The following is a 23,528-nucleotide window of genomic DNA, read 5'->3' on the forward strand; positions in this document are numbered from 1 at the left end:
GGCGCGGCTCCGGGAACAAGCAGCTAGGCTAACCAAGTGATCGAACCCTCTGGAGCTAATGGTGTCCAGTAGCCTAAGAAGCAGAGCCCTTGAACTAAGAAGAAGTAGGTCTGACTTCTCTCCCCTCACTCCCACGATGCAGGGAGCCTGTAGCCAGCAGGTCTCCCTGAAAATAAAAAACCTTACAAAGTATTTTAGAGAAACTCTGTAGAGCTCCCCTAGTGTGTGTCCAGTCACTCCTGGGCACAAAGTCTAACTGGGGTCTGGAGGAGGGGCATAGAGGGAGGAGCCAGTTCACACCCATTCAAAGTCTTATAGTGTGCCCATGTCTCCTGCGGATCCCGTCTATACCCCATGGTCCTTACGGAGTCCCCAGCATCCTCTAGGACGTATGAGAAATATATATATAACTTACCCCTTCTTCAGTCCACTAACATCACTTCACATGCTTCCATACAGTGAACTGGTGTCAGCACTGTCATTGGTAGATAGCTCCAACCATCCACCAATCAGCATGCTGACAGCCATTCACTGTCTGACTGCAGGCTGGGAGGCAGGTAGAGAAGGCTGCCTGGTGCTCTGATTGTGTATAATTCACAATAGAATCAGGCGGTCAGCATCCTCTATATACCTCCCAATAAACTCCGGAGGCACCAGTCCATTCCTGCATGAAGGCCCCTAGAATCATAAGCAGACGTCTTTGTTCTGATAATAATTACAAATAAGGATAAGGATGGGTTAACTTCTCAGGTACAGTGTCTGTCTGACAATCAATTTATCTGCCCAACATAACTAGCAAGTGACCCAGTGCTTGCATGATGTCCTTTAACTCATCATAGACATCATTGCACAGACAAGTCCAAGTTAAGAATCTAATATTCGTCTGCACACATATAGGGGTGACAGAACCTCCACCTGCACTATCTCCTCAATTTGCCAGACACTTCAATACTAATTGCAGAAGGAAGTACAGACACCTAAGTTCACATAGAAACACAGAATGTGACGGCATATAAGAACCACTTGGCCCATCTAGTCTCTTCATGTACACACACACATACACCTTAGGGTCAATTATTGTTGGAAGTCAATTAACTTACCGGTAAATTTTTGGAGTGTGGAAGGAAACCGAGTACTTGGAGGAAACCCACGCAAGCATGGGGAGAATATACAAATGCCACACCGTTAGGGTCATGGTAGGAATCGAACCCATGACCTCAGTGCTGTGACGTAGTAATGCTAACCTTTACACCACCCATCTTGTTTACTCCTGTACTGTAGGTGCGGGATGCTGGACAATACCAGAGATTTTTTACAGCGGCAATCATTTACAAGGCATGGTTTTGCCTTTTACATGATTGCCACTTCAAAGAAAACCTTTGAGATTGGCCAGTATTCCGTACCTTCGGCAAACTCGGACCCTACTACATATGCCCCTTGGTTTAGGTCCTCTAGCAGGTGTTATGTACATGACCCACCAAGGACTTGCAACTGCAGAAGGCAGAGGATTTGTAAAGGGCTGTAGGGGAAAGCAATGACTAAAAGATGGTTTATGTCTACAACATCTTCAATTTTTAATCAGATTACAGGTGACGCTTTAGAAATCTGTTGAACATTTTACTATACCAGACACCGTATCTCAGATGTATTTCAATAAAAGCACAAAAAGCTTGAAAAGTGATATTATTTCCAACCGCTATTCCCGATTGCTCCACACCTTGTACTTGATTTTTACAAAAATGGTTTCCAGGAATTCTTTTCCGAACTATTCTGACTTGCTGCACCACTGGCTGTGTCTGTCACGCAGCCACATAGTACTGTATGTACAGGGGGCTCTACCATGGTGTAATGTGCATAAGCGGCTCTATTGTGATGTAACATGTAATATGGGCTCTACCACGACTTAATGTGTAAAAGAGACTCTACAGTGGTGTAATATGTATTTGGGGCTCTAACATGGCATAATGTGTAAAAGGGGCTCTACTGTGGCGTAACATAAATAAGTGGCTCTACTGTAGCGTAACATGTATAAGGGGCACTACTGTGTGGTGTAAAGTGTATTAGGGACTCTACTGTGGGATAACATATATATGAAGCTCTGCTGTGGTGAAATGTGTATAAGGGGCTTTACTGTATAGTGTAACGTGTATAAGGGGCACTACTATGTAGCGTAACGTGTGGTATAATGTGAATAATGGACTCAACTGTGTGGTATGGTGCAATGTGAATTGGTACTATTCTGTGGCCACGCCCCTTCCCCATGAAGCCTATATTTCTCTTACGTCCTAGAGGATACTGTGGTTCCATTTAGTACCATGGGTATAGACGGGTCCACTAGGAGCCATGGGCACTTAAAGAATTTGATAGTGTGGGCTGGCTACTCCCTCTATGCCCCTTCTACCAGACTCAGTTTAGAAAATGTGCCCGGAGGAGCCGGTCACACTTATGGAAGCTCCTGAAGAGTTTTCTGCATTTATTGTATATGTTTGTTATTTTCAGGCAGGGCTGGCTGGCACCAGCCTGCCTGCTTCGTGGGACTTAAGGCGGGAATGGCCCAACCTCTTGAAGGGTTAATGGTCACGTTCCCCGCTGACAGGACACTGAGCTCCTGAGGGAACTATTCGCAAGCCCCACCACGGCGAGCGTACATTCCCGCAGCACACCGCCACCCCTAACAGAGCCAGAAGAAAGAAGAGTGGTGAGTACTAAGCCGCCGTCTCGACTAGCGGGTCGCCGGCCATTATGGTGGCATGAGGGTACGGAGACTCACAGCTTCTAACCGGGGCGGAATGCGTCTCCAGACACAGTACACAACTGCATCTCAGTACACTGTACACAGTACCCACACTGGCAAAAACAGCCTTAAAACGGTTTTCTCTCCATTTTAAGCACCAGATTACCTCAGCCAGTATAAAAAAAAGCAGGAAGACCGCGCGCCATTGAAGGGGATGGGCCTTCACTATGAGCGGATCCAGCAGCTCACCAGTGCCATTTTCCCTCTGCAGTGTACACAGACACTGACTGACAGGGACACGCAGCTCCTCTGTAGAGACTCCAGATTACCTCAGCAGTACCAGGAGGTCATAGCAGGAGGGAGCAATTATTAGTGTACTAAGTCCCCTATCAGGACACTTAGTCTGCGACCCGGCTAAGCTTGGCATTAGCGATAAGGGCGTGGTGGGGGCTGGCTCCAAATGACTCTATGTCTCCCTGAAGGGCTCTTTGTGTGTTAATTGTGCTTAACCTTTTCGTGTGTGTGTGTGTGTGTGTGTGTGTGTGTGTGTGTGTGTGTGTGTGTGCTGTCACATTTACATTATGTCAGGCAAAGAGTGTGTTTCTCGTACAGCGGAGTGTTCCTCTTCACCAGGGGACTCACTACTGGGTACTCAGGGCAGCGCACCTTCCCAGAATAGCGAGGCTGAACCAGAATGGGTTAATTCCATTAAGGGAATGATCTCAAATATTTCTACAAAGCTATCCTGCAATGAGAAAGAGACACAATACTTAAGACAGACTGTGGATGAGTTTATGAATAGAGACTCAGTCCCCAAACCAGCGTCTCAATCCCCTCCCATTTGTCCGCAAAAACGATCTCTGGCCCATATCCTGCAGTCTGACTCTGATGCTGACAGGTCAGACATGGAGGAGGGTGAGGTGAATTTGGAGGGGGAGATGCTACTCTGTCACAGGGAATCCTGTTAAGAAATTTGAAATCCCTAAAAGGTTGCTCTCATCTTTTCCTTTTCCTCTAGAGGACAGGAAAAAATGGGAAAATCCACCGATAGTGGACGCATCAGTCTCTAGGCTGTCACGTAAAATTGTATTGCCTGTCCCTGGTGCAGCCTCCCTAAAATATACGGCTTATCGTAAATTGAGACTACACTCAAATCATTGTACACAGGTGCTGGGGTGGCCCAAAGACCCACTATTGCATGTGCGTGGATCACAAAAGCCATTGCTAAATGGTCAGGTAACCTAATTGAGGGGTTAGATTCCTTGTCTAGGGGGGATGTTGTTTTACTCCTGCAGCATATACAGGACTCTGCGAACTTTATAGTGGAAGCCATAAAAGAGATTGGTTTGCTTAATGCACGCACCACCTCTATGGCAGTTCAGCACGCTGGGGCTTGTGGCTATGCCAGTGGACAGCTGATGCGGACTCCAGGAAAGGAGTGGAAGGCCTGCCATTCTCAGGAGAGGCCTTGTTTGGAGACGAACTAGACAAATGGATCTCCAAAGCTACTCCGGGTAAGTCTACGTATCTTCCTTTCGCAGCTCCCCCAGCCAGGAAAGCTTATTCAGCTTCAAATTTACAGTCCTTTCGGACAGCCAAGTTTAAGGGAAAACCCAGGGGTTCTTCTACGTCTTACCAGAGGTGCAAGAAGTAAACCACGCAAACCAGCAAATGCAGGTGCTCAGGAACAGAGCTCAGGCTCTGCTTCCTCAAAGCCTTCAGCATGACGGTGGACCGCGATGCCTGGAGGGCTGTCAGGTGGGAGCCCGACTAAAATTCTTCAGTCACATCTGGTCAAGTTCATGCCAGGATCCCTGGGTCATAGATCTTATTTCCCAGGGCTACAGACTGGAGTTAGAAGACATCCCACCTCACAGATTCTTCAGATTAGGCTTACCAGCTTCACAAGAGGCAAGTATAACTTTACAGCAGGCCATCCAAAAACTGGTACAGACTCAGGTCATTGTTCCAGTTCCACCTCATCTGCACAACAAGGGCTACTATTCCAACTTGTTTGTAGTACTGAAACCGGACCGTTCGGTACGACCAATTCTGAACCTCAAGTCCTTGAATCCGTTCTTAATAGTGTTCAAGTTCAAGATGGAGTCTCTGAGAGCGGTGATCTCAGGTCTGGAGGAAGGGGAATTCCTTGTGTCTCTGGATATCAAGGATGCGTATCTTCACATTCCGATCTGGCCGCCTCATCAGGCTTATCTACGGTTTGCACTGCAGGACTGTCACTACCAGTTCCAGGCCCTGCCATTTGGTCTCTCCACGGCACTGAGGGTATTCACCAAAGTAATAGCAGAGATGATGTTTCTCCTTCGCAAGTAGGGAGTGAACATAATTCCGTACCTGGACGATCCTCTGATAAAAGCGCCGTCCAGAGAGAGGTTGCTGGACAGCATTGGCCTCTCAACAAAACTTCTCCAGGATCACGGGTGGATTCTGAACCTTCCGAAATCTCACCTAGAGCCAACACGGAGGCTCCCATTCCTGGGCATTATACTGGACACAGAGTCGCAGAAAGTGTTCCTTCCGTTGGAAAAGGCATTGGTAATCCAGCCGATGGTTCGAGATGTCTTGAAGCCAACCCGGATATCGGTGCATCTATGCATTCACCTACTGGGGAAAATGTTGGCCTCTTGTGAGGCGCTTCAATATGGAAGGTTTCACGCAAGACCCTTCCAGCTCGATCTGTTGGACAAATGGTCCGGATCGCATCTTCACATGCACCAGTGGATCCGTCTGTCACCAAAAGCCAGGATCTCCCTTCTGTGGTGGCTACAGATTTCTCACTTCGTCGAGGGTCAGAGGTTCGGAATTCAGGACTGGATCCTGTTAACCACGGATGCAAGCCTCAGAGGTTGGGGAGCAGTCACCCAGGGGGTGCAGTTTCAAGGAAGATGGTCAAGTCAGGAAGTCACCCTTCCAATCAACGTTCTGGAACTCAGGGCCATATACAACGCCCTTCTGCAGGCCTTTTATCTTCTTCACGATCGGGCCATTCAGGTCCAGTCGGACAATGTGACGGCAGTGACGTACATAAACCGACAGGGCAGAACGGAAAGCAGAGCAGCGATGTCAAAGGTGTCCAGACTTCTCCTCTGGGCAGAAAGAAACGCTGCAGCGTTTTCAGCGGTCTTCATGCTGGGAGTAGACAACTGGCAAGCAGACTTCCTCAGCAGACATGACCTGCACCCGGGGGAGTGGGGCCTTCACCCGGAAGTGTTCAGGTGCTTGACACGTCGGTGGGGATATCCACACATCGACATGGTGGCCTCTTGTCTCAACAGGACGCTCAAGCAGTATTGTTCCAGGTCGAGAGACCCACAGGCAGTGGCGGTACACGCTCTGACGACTCCATGGGTCTATCAGATGGTGTACGTGTTTCCTCCCCTTCCTCTGATCCCAAGAATTCTCAAAAGAATAAAAAGGGAAAAGGTTCACGCAATACTCATTGCTCCGGACTGGCCAAAAAGGGCCTGGTACGCAGACCTTCTGGAGATGCTCCTCGAAGATCTGTGGCCTCTACCTCTTAGCGAGGATCTTCTGCAACAGGGCCTGTTCGTCTATCAGAACTTACCGCAGCTATGTTTGACGGCATGGAAGTTGAACAGCTGATTCTAGCCAGAAGAAGGGTCCCTAAAAAAGTTATCCCAACTGTGATCCAAGCCAGGAAGGGGGTAATGTCTAAACATTACCACCCTATTTAGAAGAAATATGTCTCTTGGTGTGAGAGCAGAAAATATTCTGCTGTGAAATTTCACCTGTGATATTTACTGCTTTTTCTGTAGGCAGGTGTGGATGTGGGCCAACGTCTGGGCTCCATAAAAGTCCAGATTTCAGCCTTGTCCATTCTCTTTCAAAAACAATTGTCTTCTCTTCCTGAGGTCCAGACGTTTTTGAAAGGTGTTCTGCGCATCCAACCTCCCTTTGTGCCTCCCACGGCACCTTGGGATCTCAATTTGGTACTGCAGTTCCTCCAATCGGACTGGTTTGAACCGTTACAGGAGGTTGACGTAAAGTACCTTAAGTGGAAGACCGTCACACTGTTGGCCTTGGCTTCAGCAAGACGTGTGTCGGAGCTAGGGGCGTTATCTCACAAGAGTCCGTACTTAATTTTTCATGAAGACAGAGCTGAACTCAGAACTCATCAGCAATTTTTTCCTAAGGTGGTGTCCGCATTTCACATCAACCAACCTATTGTGGTTCCGGCTGTTACGTACACCTCTGCTACTTCAAAGTCTTTGGATGTTGTGAGGGCTTTGACGGTGTATGTAAAGAGAACGGCTCCTCACAGGAAATCCGACTCGCTGTTCGTTCTATATGATCCCAATAAAATTGGGTGTCCTGCTTCAAAGCAGACAATTGCACGCTGGATCAGGTTCACTATCCAGCATGCTTATTCCACGGCAGGCCCACTCTACTAGGTTGGTGGGTTCTTCCTGGGCAGCTGCCTGAGGTGTCTCGGCTTTACAGCTCTGCCGAGCAGCTACTTGGTCAGGTTCTAACACGTTTGCTAAGTTCTACAAGTTCGATACTTTGACCTCTGAAGACCTTCAGTTTGGTCAATCAGTTCTGCAGGAACCTCAGCACTCTCCCACCTGGTTTGGGAGCTTTGGTACATCCCCATGGTACTAAATGGAACCCCAGTATCCTCTAGGACGTAAGAGAAAATAGGATTTTAATTACCTACCGGTAAATCCTTTTCTCGTTGTCCGTAGAGGATACTCGGCGCCCGCCCGGTGCTTTGTCCTTCCTGCACTGTTACTTGGTTAAGTATTGTTGGTACAGCTGTTGCTGTTGCTGTTTAATGTTGGGTTACCATAGCTTTCCTCTGTTTGTGTGTGCTGGTTCGGAATCTCACCACTGTCTTTATCTATCCTTCTCTCAAAGTATGTCTGTCTCCTCGGGCACAGTTTCCTAGACTGAGTCTGGTAGGAGGGTCATAGAGGGAGGAGCCAGCCCACACGATCAAATTCTTAAAGTGCCCATGGCTCCTAGTGGACCCGTCTATACCCATGGTACTAAATGGAACCCCAGTATCCTCTATGGACTACGAGAAAAGGATTTACCGGTAGGTAATTAAAATCCTGTTTTTTCGTGCGCACTATCAGTATTATGAAAATGGGGAGGAGGAAGGGGGGGGGGGGGGCGCACCAATTCTCTTTCTGGCAAAAGGCACCAAAATGTCTAGTTAGGCTCTGCTGCCAATTTTGTTCGTGTATAACCTTGTGCTAGCGGTTGGATCGGAGACATGAAAATAGCATGGCATGATCCTTGCTAAATCATATACAAAGGGAAAAATTGGAATAGAACCATGTCAGATACACTTTAATAAAAGCAATTGTAAAGAGATATATTAGAAATAAAATAATTGTATAACCTAGAATATAGTGATATTTTCATTATTTTCTTATACTAGCTAAATGTTTTGGTAAACACATGATCCACCATGGGGTTGTTCACTTTGTATCCAACTGTGAACTTAGGCGAAGAACGACATTTATTTCCAAACATCCGATGTGATCGTAAATGCGACCAAATTTCACGCGACTTTGAATCAACTTCAATGTCCAATGTTAGACTTTTTCCAATGTTGGGAACCAGTTAACCCTACCAGTATGTTTTTGGATTGTGAGAAGAAACCAGAGTACCCAGAGGAAACTTACACAAACACGTAGAGGACGTACAAACTCCAAACAGTTAGGACTGTGGTGGGAATTGAACCCAAGACCTCAGTGCTGTAAGGCAGTAATGCTGATAATATTATTGCTCTGCATTTCACTTTTGTAAAAGATTTTGGAAAATCAATGTACTTTGAACCAAATTTATTAATAAGCCCCAGGTTTTAATTCAGATTGAAAGCCATGAAAAACAAAGCTAAAATTTTCATCCAACTTTTTTGGGGACATCAGTTTATATGTTGTTTAAATGGCTTTCTTTAGTGTGACATCCATACACGGATCTCTATGGTCTGGAAACTGTAATTATCGTTCCCTATTATCTTGGAACATGCAAGTAAAATGTCCTTGTTTAAACAAACATTGCGCTAAGGATATATTAAATGTTCAAAGATAAGCTCTATTTTAGTTGTTTGAAAAAAAGCCTTTAATTACCAGTGAGAATTCCTGGAATAAGTGTTATTCTATTGAATGCTTGCCTTTGTGTTGTTCTCTATTGTCTTTTACTTGTGGAGAGTGGAGACAGCTGCTAATTGTAATTGCATTCCCTGCACTGCAGATGTTACTGAGTATTTAAATGGACTATAATGTGTCAGTGTAGGATAAGCACCATATATCACTCCCGATTTATAGATATCGGTGGCACCTCTTCTGGATAAACTTCCGATCCTTGTCATGGTTTTGCCTTTCTGATTACATAAGTATGACATTTCACTAATTAAACCTGCAACCATACTAAGGGGATTATTCAGGTTTGCTGGCAAACCAAAAAAGTAACCAATTGGGCAAATCCATGTTGCACTGCAAGTGGGGCAGATGTAACATGTGCAGAGTGATTTAGATTTGGGTGGGTTACATTGTTTCTGTGCAAGGTAAATACTGGCTGCCTTATTTCTACACTGCAATTAAAGCTAGTTACACACTGTCATATTTTTTTGGTGGGCCTGACAATCGGACAATTTTTCAGGAAATTGTAGGCAACAATATTTGAGTACACACTTGAAGATTTTTTTTTTTTTTTCAGTTACCAATTTTCTGCCACATCACACTGCATTTGTATATATCCGCCCACCAGGTGGATGACATAGTGACAGGAAAACATTGGGCGTGTACAAAGTACCAGGATAAAAGAAACACTGCTTGACCTACTGTGCGGAACAGAGCAATGCCAGGCTCCTTAACAATAGTTGAGCAGGGATCAGTCAAGTGCAGAGTAGGGGGCCTTGGGTGAATGGGAGCCCCTAACCTTCAAGCCATGGGCCAGACTCAGATCTGATCGCTGTTGTGCTAAATCGCACAGCGTCCGATTATCGAATGACTGCGCATGCATATGCAACGCAAAGCACAGGCGTGACTCTAAACAGCGACAGGATGGTGTGAAAATTTAGATCGCAAGGTGATTGACAGGAAGAGGATGTTTGTGGGTGGTATAACTGCCCGTTTTCTGTGAATGTCAGGGAAAACGCAGGCATTCCAAAGCATTTTCAGGGAGGGTTTGTGACATCAGCTCCAGCCCCGTTCAGCCTGTTTGTAGGAGTAAGTCCTGGGCTACGCACAGACTGCACAGTATGGAAAAATCATTCGATGGTGAGTTGTGAATGGATTTGCAGCTGTCTGCTGCCTGGCAAAGAGTTCGCACGGCGTACGTATGCATTCGCACACTTGCACAGGGTGGGTTTTCACTCTCCCTGGGTGACGACTATCTGATCGCAGGCCTCTTGCAGCACAGCCATCAGGTCTGAATTAGGCCCTATGTCTCTTCTACTACCACTTTGATCAGGGTAAGGAGGTGGATGTAATCTTTTTAGACTTTGCCAAAGCTTTCGACACTGTACCACACATGCGACTTATCTATAAGCTACAAGAAATAGGGCTAGGGAGCACAATATGCACTTGGGTCAGAAATTAGTTAGATAATAGGGAGCAGCGCGTTGTGGTTAATGGATCATTTTCAAATTGGACTAAAGTACTAAGTGGTGTGCCACAAGGGTCTGTACTAGGATCGCTATTGTTCAACATTTTCATTAACGACCTAACAGTAGGTCTAGAGAGCATGGTGTCAATTTTTGCAGACAATACCAAATTGTGTAAGGTTATAAATATGGAGAAGGATGCTGAGTCTCTTCAGAATGACTTAGTTAAACTAGAAGCATGGGCAGCCAAATGGAGAATGACGTTCAATACAGACAAGTGTAAGGTAATGCACTGTGGTAGCAAGGACAAAAATAACACCTACTGTACATACTAAATGGGGTAATATTAGGGGATTCTGTACTGGAAAAGGACTTAGGTGTTCACATAGATAGCAAACTAAGCAGCAGAACCCAAAGTAGGATTGCAGCAAAGAAAGCTAATAAGATATTAGCATGCATAAAACGGGGAATTGATGTAAGGGACGAGAGTGTTATACTCCCATTATATAAATAACTAGTGAGGCCACATCTTGAATACTGTGCACAATTTTGGGCACCATACTATAAAAAGGATATCCTGGAGCTAGAAAAGATTCAGAGGTGGGCAACCAAACTAATTAAGGGCATGGAGACGTTGGAATACGAGGAAAGGCTTGCAAGGCTAGGCATGTTTACACTGGAAAAGAGGAGACTAAAAGGGGACATGATCAACATCTACAAATATATAAGGGGACCATACACAGAGCTTGTGCGGGACCTGGTTTTGGTAAGATCAGAACAGAGGACACGGGGACACTCACTTAGGTTAGAGGAGAGGAGACTACGCACAAAGCGGCGAAAAGTTTTTTTCACAGTAAGGACAATACGTGTTTGGGATTCCCTGCCTGAGAGAGTTGTAATGGCGGACTCAGTCAACACCTTTAAGAATGGGTTAGATAAATTCCTAATGGATAAGGATATCCTGGGTTATGGTGCGTAGTCACGCATCATAGTTATTAAAAAAAAAGAGGAATAAAACACAACGGCTGACATCAGCATCAGACAAAATTTTAGTCCAAAAATAATACTGCACAGAAGACCACAAATAGGTTGAACTCGATGGACAAATTGTCTTTTTTCAACCTTAGATACTAAGGCCCTCATTCGCTCGCTAGCTGCTTTTAGCAGCCATGCAAACGCTAAGCCACCGCCCTCTGGAGTGTATCTTAGCTTAGCAGAAGTGCGAACGAAAGGATCGCGGCGCTGCTACAAAAAAAGATTGTGCAGTTTCTGAGCTGCTCCTAGCTTGCGATCACTTCAGACTGTTTAGTTCCTGTTTTGACGTCACAAACACGCCCTGCGTTCGGCCAGCCACGCCTGCGTTTTCCCAGGCACGACCGCGTTTATATCTGACACGCCTGCGTTTTTACACACACTCCCCGAAAACGGTCAGTTACCACCCAGAAACACCCACTTCCTGTCAATCACTCTGCGGCCAGCAGTGCGATTGAAAAGCGTCACTAGACCTTGTGTGAAACTGCATCGGCTGTTGTGAAAGTACGTCGTGCGTGCGCACTGCGCCCCATACGCATGCGCAGAAGTACCGTTTTTTTGCCTGATCGGTGCGCTGCGAACGAAAGCAGCTAGCGATCAACTCGGAATGACCCCCTATGTTACCAGCTGTAGTAACGTTACTGGTTGGGATATATGGAGAAGCCTATTTATCAAATATCACAAACGAAAACTATACAGAGTAAAAGTCTAAAAAAAAAAAAGTGATTTATTCTCATACAGTAATAACGCATTTCTAAAAACAATAATGGTTTTTGTATTTCAAAGTAATAATGTTTAAAAATCTAATTTTAAAAACTGAAATCTATTTTATCCCAGTAACTTTTAGTGTTTGTTATGTACAACTACAGAGGCTAGCCTGATTTCCCACTTTGGGTGTGGGGTAGCATTATGTTTCCAGAAATGCTAGTACCCTGTTATTATATGCAGCAATACAAATTATAATCACCACTGCAATCAAGCGACGTATAATTGTGCTGCTGCCTGTTTTGGACAGATACAGTTGGCTATTGGTCCATAAATCCACTTTGGAGGGGTTACGGTCGTTAGGTCGACACAACTTAGGTCGACACTCATTAGGTCAACCACTGAAAGTCGACAATGCCATTAGGTCGACATGCATTAGGTTGACATGGTCGTTCGGTCGACATGTACTAGGTCAACAGGTCAAAATGTCGACATGAGTTTTTCATTTAAAAAAAAAAGTGGATTTTTTTCATACTTAACGATCCACGTGGACTACGATTGGAACGGTAATCTGTGCTGAGCGCAGTGGTAGCGGAGCGATGCACCTTGCCTGAAGCATGGCGAGCGAATCGAGCCATGCGAGGGGACACGGTGCACTAATTTGGGTTCCCCGTCACTTTACGGAGAAAACTACACCAAAAACAGTGAAAAACCTCATGTTGACCTTTTGACCTGTTGACCTAACACCCATGTCGACCTAATGCATGTCGACATAATGGCAATGACGCCCTTCAGTGGTCGCCCTAATGAGTGTCGACCTAAGTTGGGTCGACCCAACGACCCATACCTCTTTGGAGACTACTGTATGTTTTGTATCAGAGCTGTAACTAGGTATGTGCGAAGTGTGCCAGGGTAGGGAGCATTGTTGGCAGCAATTATCTGTTTAAATTACTTTCACTTTTTGAAACACAGCATCTCCTGTTCCCCACCCATTCCTAATACCTATACAACATTCATGAACTTAACTAGAGAGCTCTTTGTTATTCAGTCACTGTCCTTTTTTACATTTCAAGATGCCGACATACCCGGGATTCTAACCCATTGCCTGTGGCATTGCAATCAGACACTCTATTCATTGTGCTATCTGCCCTTACATAGAAAGCAAGAGAATTATAAGCTAGAGCATTCTAACTATTTGAAGCTTACCTTGTACTTTGTGAAAAAATGCACAGGGCACCAAAAGTCTAGCTACAGCTCTGCTTGTTATCTCAGGACATACGCAGATAACATACCTCCCAACTTTGCTGCTGCTGAAAGAGGGACATTGGCGCCAGAAAAAGGGGGTGTGGCTTAGTGGGAGTGCCACGATCGCTTGCCACGCCCCCGGTTTTCATCACTTAGGGGGCATGCCCAGCGCTCTGTGAGCTGCTGGCATGCCCTTTCTCCCTCCGTCTCTAGTGAATAGACGCACAGCGTCTATTCACCGCAGAGTAGTAAGTGACAGAGTCTCCCAACTGCCCCCCCCCCCGCGAAACACTGCCTCCTGCGGGTGGGACAGTCCCCAAAAAACTGGATTGTTCCGCGAAAATCGAGACAGTTGGGAGGTATGAGATAAGTCTATTTACTTTTCAGCATTTTACAGACTACCGGTTTATTCATCTTTTCCCCCAAGAGACTTCACTTTGGTCTATTAAGGTTTTCTCCAGATGCACTTAATCGGTTCAAGTTAAAGTTTTGCATTCGGTGATATTTTATATTATCTATGTAAACAAACAAATACGTAAAAACAATGCAAAATAAATGTTCATTGCGTTTATATTTAAAGGTTATCACTTAGTAGTACCAAACCTTCATGCTGGTAGGAGGCGGCGTAGCTTTAAAACAGAGTTTATTTCGATATATTCTGTGAATGTCAGCGGCGCTGGAAAGCTGAATTCATTAGTCTGTTAACTTCACCCTCACGCCACACATTAGAGTCTGATTTCATTCTGATGTAAGTGAATTGTAAAACTCCTGGCCTGGTAATTAAAGTAATCTGCTGGTGCTAGGAACAACGGAGAATACTTGCTCACTCGAATAAATATTTAATTTGTTTTATCTGGTTAAAGAAATGATATGGAATCTGAGGAGTTTAGCGTTTTAGCCCAAGCTAACAGCGTGAGGACTGGAGTTTAAAGTGACACCTTTATTAGATAATAGAATGAGCTTATGTTGCAAGTAGAAACAGATTGGATGCACAATTCTCACCAGCACATACAATTCTAAGAGCAGAAAATAGCCGGGCAGTCCCGGAAATAAGGTCCTGGTGTGAGTCTGCGGCTGCAGTGCAGGGGAAGGGGGGTGCACCGGTGCCGATGCCGACGGTGGGGGAGAGTCGTGGCCAAACACACAATACAGTGCCGTGGGGGGGCGGCAGCCTTGGACACACTCGGTGCAGGTGGAGGCCCGCGCCATACATACAGTAAGCTGCGGGGGACCGCAGCTGCGGAGGGGAAAGTTATCACTTTCCAAAAAACTGTCTTCTCATAAAGCCCAGTTTTTCGGAAGTGATAATTTTCTCGTGGCATGATGAATAATGAAACAATTATTAGAGAATACAATGAGAATTGAAAACGAAAAATTCTCATTGCACAATTGTTTCATGATGAATGTGCCCCTATATCCTTAAGTGTAGATACTTTTAGTAATAGCATGAGGTTTAAAAAACAAAACAAAATAAAAAAAAACAGAAAAAAAAGTTTGGAGAGAGATAAAGCACTACCAATCAGCGCCTGTTATTTTTCAAACACAACTTGTAAAAAGACAGTTAAGCTGGGTACTTGGGTTGGGGCCGTGTGACCGGCGGTCAGCATACAGACACCTGGATCCGAGCCGCCAGTATGGCGGTGGCAGAGCGAGCGTAACAAAGCCCCTTGCGGGCTCTGTGGCTTGCTGCGGTTGCCACAGGTTCTATTCCCACTCACTCTATGGGTGTCGTGGACTCCCACAAGTGGAAATAATCCTGGGCCCCCTACTGGCATTCTGGCAGTCGGGATCACAGCGTCGGTATGCTGATCGCCGGAATCCCGACCGCCGCATGGTAACCGCATCCCGGGTACACACCTGGCGTCCACCAACCTATCTGATGATTGGCACTGTAGGTGCATGCACGCTTCCCAATGTGCCTGATGTGTTGTGCCTAATGTCACGACTGGGCGGCCATTTAAATGTGCCCACCCAGTTGAAATGTCAGTCACCAGCAGTCCCTGCAGCAAGTGTATGGGTGGTTGGCGGACCACCGGTACACACAGCCAGATGGCCCGGTATAGTAGGAGATATATCTTCATCCATCGGCTGCGCAACCTGGCTACACTGGCAAGCGGTCCGGCACCATTTTTATTTTCTTAGGGCCTAATTCAAAGTTGATTGCAAAACAACATTTTCCTCACTGAACCATGTGCAGTGCAGGGGGGGGTCAGATATAACATGTACCGAGAGAGTTAAGGGCCCTACACACTGCCAGATAATACTGCACGATATGAACGTTGTCGTTCCTTAATGAACGAGAACTCGTTCATATCGTGCAGTGTGTAGGCACCAAGATTAACGATGCGAGGCCCCGCGCTCGTTAATCGTTGGTGCCCCGTTGCTTATGCATGCAGGCCAATATGGACGAGATTGTCCATATTAGCATGCAGTGCTATGGAGCGGGGTGACTGAAGAAACTTCACTCCCCCCGTCGCCTACCCCCAGCCGCCGGATCACCCGTCGGCCAGAACCGCCATCTGGCAGCTTGGCGGCGGATCTTCCAGTGTGTGGGGCCCATTAGAGTTGGATGGGGTGTGTTCAAACTGAAATCTAAATTACAGTGTAAAAATAAAGCAGCCAGTGTTTACCCTGCACAGAAACAATATTACATAGTTACATAGTTGTTGAGGTTGAAAAATGACAAATGTCCATCGAGTTCAACCTATTGTACATTGCATTATTTTTATTTTTTTTATTTAAATATTAATTAAATGCTGTATCCCTGGATATTTTTTTCAGCTGGGAATTTATCTAATCCATTTTTAAACTTATTGATTGAGTCCACCATTACTACCTTCTCTGGCAGAGAATTCCAAATCCTTACTGCTCTTACTGTGAAGAATCCTTTTCTCCGTTGGATATGGATTTTTTTCTCCTCTAACCCCAGGGGGTGTCCTATGTAGTGTTTTTTTGGTAAACAAATCGTTTGATAGATCTTTGTATTGTCCCTTAATGTATTTATAAATATTAATGATGTCCCCTCTCAGTCGCCTCTTTTCCAGTGTGAACATATCAAGCCTTTTAAGTCTTTCCTCATAGTCCAGTGCCTCTAACCCCTTAACCAGTTTAGTGGCTCGCCTCTAAACCCTTTCAAGTTCCAATATATCTTTTTTATGATATGGTGACCAAAACTGTACACAATATTCCAGGTGTGGCCGCACCAATGATTTATACAGAGGCAGGATTACACTCTCATCCCTTGTCTCCATACCCCGTTTTATGCGTGCTAACACCTTATTAGTCTTTGCTGCTGCATTTTGACATTGCGTACTGCTACCAAGTTTATTATCGATGAGCACACCCAGATCCTTTTCAACTACCGTTATTCCTACATTTTCCCCATTTAGTTTATAGGCTGGCTGATTGTTCTTAGTCCCAAGGTGCATAACTTTACATTTGTCTATATTGAACCTCATTCTCCATTTGTCTGCCCAGGCCTCCAGTCTAGATAAGTCATTCTGTAGAGACTCAACATCCTTGTCTGAATTAATTATTCTCATAATTTAATATCATCTGCGAAAATTGACACTGTGCTTTACAGTCCCTCTCCTAGGTCATGAATGAATATATTAAACAGCAATGGCCTGAGTACTGAGCCCTGCGGTATTCCACTGAGTACTGAAGCTCATTCAGAGTACATCCCAATTACCCCCACTTGCTGTTCCCTATTAAACAGCCAATTACTCACCCAAGTACAGACAGTATTTCCTACCCCAAGCTCTCTTAGTTTGAGAATTAGTCTCCTGTGTGGAACTTTGTCAAAAGCCTTAGAGAAGTCTAAAAAGATCACATCCACTGCTTGACCCTTATCAATATTATCGCTCACTTTCTCGTAGAAGCTTATTAAGTTAGTTTGACATGACCTGTCCTTCACAAATCCATGTTGATTCCTAGTAATAACCTTGGAAGAATCCAAGTACTCTAGTATGCTATCCCTTAATATACCTTCTAGTATTTTCCCCACTATAGATGTCAAGGTACCCGGTCTATAGTTCCCGGGGAGCGTTTTAATACCCTTCTTAAATATTGGGACTACCTCTGCTATACGCCAGTCCTTTGGTATCATTCCTGATCTAATTGACTCGCTGAAGATCAAATATTGAGGTTTCGATATCTCTACGTTGAGTTCCATAAGAACCCTGGGGTGGAGTCCATCCGGCCCAGGAGATTTATTTATCTTAATTTTACTTAGTCTCTCCCGGATTACTCCCTCGTTTAAGCAAGTACCAAGCAATGGGTCATTATTATTATTATTTATGTTATGCTCTACTCTCGTCAACTTGTCCTCTTTCGTGATTACTGATGAAAAGAATTTATTAAATTAATCTGCTTTTTCCCTATCATCATTAATCAAGACACCCAGTTTACCCTTTAAGGGGCCAATATTCTCCCTTTTCAACCTTCTACCGTTTATATACTTAAAGAACTTTTTCGGGTTTGTTTTACTCTCCTTTGCGATTTGTTTTTCGTTTTCTATTTTAGCTGCTCTAATCGCTTTTTTGCATTTTTTGCTACATTCCTTGTATAACCCACCCAAATCTCTCTAGCTGCACACATGCTGCAGGAGCTACGCAGCCTCCTGTAATGATGTTATGGGAAGCCTCTTCAGTGATGAATGGCTTCTGCTGTCCTCCTGTTGTGAGTGATGCTCCTATAGAAGTCATTATATTCACTCAGGGGGTTCTCAGCTACAGTACCTTCCTGACTCAGTGAGGGAGCAACCAGGATATTCTCTATTCTTAGGAACGCCCAATTATAGACATGTCATAGACGCATAAAGCATACTGCATTTCTTCTCGTCTCAGCTTACCATAACATTACCAGTACTGAATGTTACTGACATTACCTGTATGCAGTATTTACATTATAGCCTTAACATTTGACATAATTCCATTCATCAGTATATAAATCCCATAATACATTTTGTAAAGTGCCACTCTTCAATGTTATTATTCTTTACATTTATATCACCAACCTATACCCCAGTAACGTCCAATCATACTATAGTCCATGGAGCTTACAGTCATATAGTGCCTGATTCAGATACGGTCACAAGGCAGGTATTGTACGTAAATCAGACAAAGTTTTCCCACTATTTGTCTGAGCCGCAGTGCGCACGTGCAGCAATTGAATTGCTATAGTGGTTGCACCGAGAAATTAGACGGAGAGTGAGTGACAGGTAGACAGCGTTTGGGGTGGTAACGGGAAGACAGGCGGGTCATGGCCAATCAGACGGTGCTTTTTGGGCATGCATAAAGTGTAGCAGTTGCGATCTTACTTGCTACTGGAGGGCTCTCTGCGTCCCGGGAGAGATGCTCAGCCTGCGCGTCTTCAGAATCTAACTGCGTTTGGAACTTTATTTGGGCTACATGCCAAGAACACTTTCGTTATAACTGAACGTCCATTGTAATTGTATAGACAGGGCCGGTTCTAGAACTTGTGGCACCCAGGGCGAAAGTTTCCTTTGCCCCCCCCCCCTTGATAGGTAAAACAGGGTTAGTGCGCACCGTAGGGGCGTGGCTTCATAGGGAAGGGGCATGGTCACATTTATGCCCCCTTTAGCTGTGCCCCCTGTAGTTTTGACCCCTGTAGTTATCCACCAGTAGCTGTGCCACCATTAGTTTTGCACACTGTATCTGTGCCCTCAGTAGTTGTGCCCCCAGTAGTTTTGGCCCCAGTAGTTGTGCCCACTGCAGCTGTGCCCCCTATATATATGCCCCTAGTAGCGCCGCTTACACAAAAAAAAAATACTCACCAGCCCCACTCCTGCTTCACGACCGCTGCTGCTGTCCTCCGTCTCCGGCCGCCGCTCCTCAGATCTATGGGAAAGACGTCATGACATCTCTCTCATAGCACCGCACAGACACTAGAGGTCAATTATGACCTCTAGCATCTACGGCCGCTCCCACAATGTCGTGCAGTGCGCGATGACATCAGGTGCACCGCACGGCACCAGTAGCGGCTCTTGCCATGACGGCGGCAGCACCCTCGGGACAGCGGTGCCCCGTGCAAAAAGCCTGTTTGCCCGTGGCCAGAGTCGCTACTGTGTATTGACACCCACTTTTTGTGAGTCTATGTCCAATCCAGCCCATGTGTCAACCCTCCAGCAGCAGTGGTTCTAAAGTCAGACTTTAGACAAATTGACACACAATTGAAAACAGTCACAACTTGAGTTTAAGACTGTCTCTAAATAAGCCCAGAATGTTTTTGGACTGTGGGCAAAAGCCAGAGTACCAGGAGGAAACCTATGTGAATACAAGGATATGATACAGAATCTACATAGATTGTTTCCCCATAGTCCAAAAACATACTGATAGGTCTTATTGGATTCTGGCTGCTTTTTCCTTTCAGGGCCATCTTATAGGCACCCTGGACAGCTGCCCAGGGCCCCACAATTATATGAGGTCTTTGAGCAGGGGCAAGTGGTGGTCACACAATCATAGCGGTGTGGCAGTATTCTTTACCTATGCAGCCTGACAGTGAATGGCTATCTGATTGGGGGATGGTTGGAGCTATCCACCAATGAGAGTACTGACAGCCATTCATTCTATGTAAGCATGAATAGAAAGAAACAGTGCGGGACAGCAGGAGGGGCAAATTCTGTTGTTTTTTTTAAATTGGTTCCCATGAATGGGTGTGTAGGGACCCTAGTGCATTGCTTTGCCCAGGACTACAAAGCTGTAAAGACAGTCCTGCTTGCGCTTATACTGTTAGTGTATTAGTGTGTGATGATAGGGACATATAAATGTAAGCTCCTTTGCGGCAGGGACTACCATATTATTGGCTATTCTGTACACAACAATGAAAAAGAAAGTTCTGGTCCCAGGTTTTCTCGAAAAAAAAAACCCAATTGATGCCGTTTATTCTGGATGTTTTTTTCTTTCCTTTTTTATTGCTTTGTTCAAAAATAATTGTTCTTTTCTCCCCTTTTATAGGATTTTATCGTTACCGTGGTTTTTTCATTCTTATGGCTGGTTAGTTCTTCCTCTTGGGCTAAAGGACTTTCCGATGTTAAGGTGGCTACAGATCCTGATGAAGTTCTCTTACTGATATCAGCCTGCAAACAGCCAGCCAACAAGTGTATGTCCCTGCGTAGTCCTGTCATGTCAAGTCTAAATACTTCCGTGGTGAGTTGCTTTCGTGTGACTGGAGGACTTGTTTTACCAATTGCATCATCATTGCAGAAACTTTCCTAATGATACCATGGCTTGGGGATAAAGATTCTTAGACATCAAAGGTCAAGTAAGATAATTATACAGTAGAAGTGTAATTACTTCAACAATTTCATAGCTTGATTAAGCGTACAAACAAAAGACATTATATAGAAGGGTCTATTCATGAAGCAGTGAAAAGAGTGGAGAAGTGAGCTTGTGGAGAAGTTGCCCATGGCAACCAATCAGTACTGAAGTAACATTTATAATTTGCATACTATACAATTTTACGCAGCAGCTGATTGGTTGCCATGGATGACTTCTACACAGGCTCACTTCTCCACTCTTTTCACTGCTTCATGAATAGACCACACAATGTGGTCTGTTATGTTGACAGTCATAATGTTAACGTGAGAATGTCAACATTCATCATGTAGACCACATAGAAATGTCGACATGTTAGAATGCCGACATATCACTTACATGCTCTTGAAGACTTCTCTCCAGTGTATAAATGCTGATTGGTCTTTGGACCAGAGGCATAGTAACACCTGGAGGGTGTGTGTGTGTGTGTGTGTGTGTGTGTGTGTGTGTGTGGGGGGGGGGGGTCCTATGCACCCTTACCTTCTACCTTCTATCCCTACCTTCTGTCTGCAGTGCCATCTTCTGTGCACTACTTTCAGAAGATAGTATGGTAAGGTATTGGCGCTGACTTTCCGAATGTAATACCCGGAAGATATATAGGATGACACCACAAGGCAAATTTACTAAGTGTTGATTTTACGATTTCGGTGTAATTGCGACATATTCTATATTCCACATTGTAAACGCTAAACTACCTCTTATGGGGGTCCTGGCACTGCCATTAACTTTCATAGGAATACATTGGGGCACACTGATTGGTCAGAGCATAGCTCTTTCCACTCCCTGACCAATCAGAGTGTATCAATGTATATCCTATTAAAGTGACCATCAATGAACTTTAATTTGTGCTAGAACCTTATAAGAGGTACTTAAGTGTCAGCTTGATTTTCAACTACAGTCCTAGGCTTAAAAGTTTAGTGCTTCTTATTAATTTGGAGGGGACCCCATGCACCTTCACACAAACAGGTAACATCCTCCAATCATTTATCTAATATAAAAAGTCTTGAAAAATGAAGTCTTGTTTTTGTAAGTGGGTATAAAAGTAGTTGCAGTAATGATCCAGTCCAACCCCACTCGTAAACTTTTACACCACAGACATCTTCAGTGCTGTAAGTAGACATTTTAGCGCTGTGTGCACGAAACAGCATTGGACTACAGACTACAGATAACTAGCGGCGATGGCGGGCTTGCCTGGCGGGCAGTAGTGTGGTGTGGCCCGGCAGGTGCCTGCACAAATTTTTCTGCCCCAACAGCGCATTGCGCTGTGTGCAAAGCACCTCTCGCCCATAGCTATTTACGGCCCTGGACATCTTGGCCAGGCTCCAAAAACTTTCAGCTGAACTTTTGCTGCATACTAGCAGGCCCCATCGGACCCCTAATAATGAATGGGCCTTTTACTAAAATAATGTGATTGTGCAACAGACCCAAAGTGGATATTGAATAGGCCCCTAATACACATTGCAATAGCACATAAATAATACATTAGTAATCCTTGTGGATGTCAGTAAGCTTTCTTAAAATTGTTACTGAAACTGATTTTTTTTTTAGGGTCTAGCAGCAATAGCACCCATCCTAAAATTGCCTGCCCGGTGGTACTGTATCTCACAGGTACATGTGAATTACTAGCGCATTGCAAGGCTCTACTGTTCTATTGCACAAGAGAAATGATCGAATAACATTTTCTCACAGGATAGTACTGAATAGAATACTATATAGTTTGTGAATAGACTGTACTTACCCAAGACTATAATGACATTTATTGCTGTAATTACTGCATAGAGCTACTTTATATTTAGCAAGGAACCTTCCACAAGTCAATATAAAGCTTAAAGCAAACACAGTAGAACTTTAAAACACACATATTTGGAGGCAGCTTTAAGCAATTCACAGTAATCCCTTCCCTACTATTAGCGAGAGCAGTTGTTTTAGACACAATAAATCATTCTGTGTCAAGGTTACCTAATTACTATTCCCTCAGAACATACACAGACTTGAAATTTAATCAACAAAGAATTTAAGATTACATTTTCATGTGACACTCAATAATTTGAATATAAATGCCAGTGGTGTGACAGATACACAGGGGAGATGAATAAAATATGAGGAAGTCACTCACATCTTCATTTATCACCAAATTCAATTTGAGCTTGAAAGGTGACACAGTACAACGTATTCACAGGGTGCCACAAAGCTGGTAAGCCCTGTATTATATTGGGGCGTTATCTTGCGGAGATGAAACATTCTAAGGTAATGGGGAGGGGGCTCTAATCCTAACACCAAGTAATAGTTCCTTGCATACAATACATCAGCAGGTTAATTTAATAAAGGGTCATTAGTGTAAATTTGCAGTGAAGCTGCACTGGGGACATTGCTTTAAAAAGGGGCGATGAGCAAAGAATCCGTTTGTAATGCACTGCACAATCGGATCTTACAGTGGACTGGCGCTGCAATTGGCAGATATAATCGCACCTATGGGGGTCATTCCGAGTTGTTCGCTCGTTATTTTTTTTCGCTACGGAGCGATTAGTCGCAAACTGCGCATGCGCAATGGTCGCAGTGCGCCTGCGCCAAGTAAATTAGCACAAAAGTTTGGTATTTTACTCACGGCTTAACAAAGTTTTTTCATCGTTCTGGTGATCGGAGTGTGATTGACAGGAAGTGGGTGTTTCTGGGCGGAAACTGGCCGTTTTCTGGGAGTGTGCGGAGAAATGCTTGCGTTTCTGGGAAAACCGTGGGAGTGTCTGGAGAAACGGGGGAGTGTCTGGGCGATCGCTGGGTGTGTTTGTGACGTCAAACCAGGAACGAAACTGACTGAACTGATCGCAGTGTAGGAGTAAGTCTGGAGCTACTCAGAAACTGCTAAGAAATCTCTATT

The 23,528-nt window shown here is 44.7% G+C and overlaps 1 protein-coding gene across 2 annotated transcripts in view; it reads left to right on the forward strand.

The window, feature by feature from the left end:
- SYNPR (synaptoporin) overlaps positions 1 to 23,528 on the forward strand; it is a 467,369-nt gene that overhangs the window by 439,472 nt on the left and 4,369 nt on the right. For both annotated transcript variants that reach the window (XM_063940903.1, XM_063940904.1), the window contains one exon: positions 20,294 to 20,485. In XM_063940903.1, the coding sequence (XP_063796973.1) occupies positions 20,294 to 20,485 (192 nt within the window). The remainder of the gene's footprint in view (positions 1 to 20,293; positions 20,486 to 23,528) is intronic.

This window comes from Pseudophryne corroboree, chromosome 9 (genome assembly GCF_028390025.1).
Source record: "Pseudophryne corroboree isolate aPseCor3 chromosome 9, aPseCor3.hap2, whole genome shotgun sequence".
NCBI classification, from domain to species: domain Eukaryota; kingdom Metazoa; phylum Chordata; class Amphibia; order Anura; family Myobatrachidae; genus Pseudophryne; species Pseudophryne corroboree.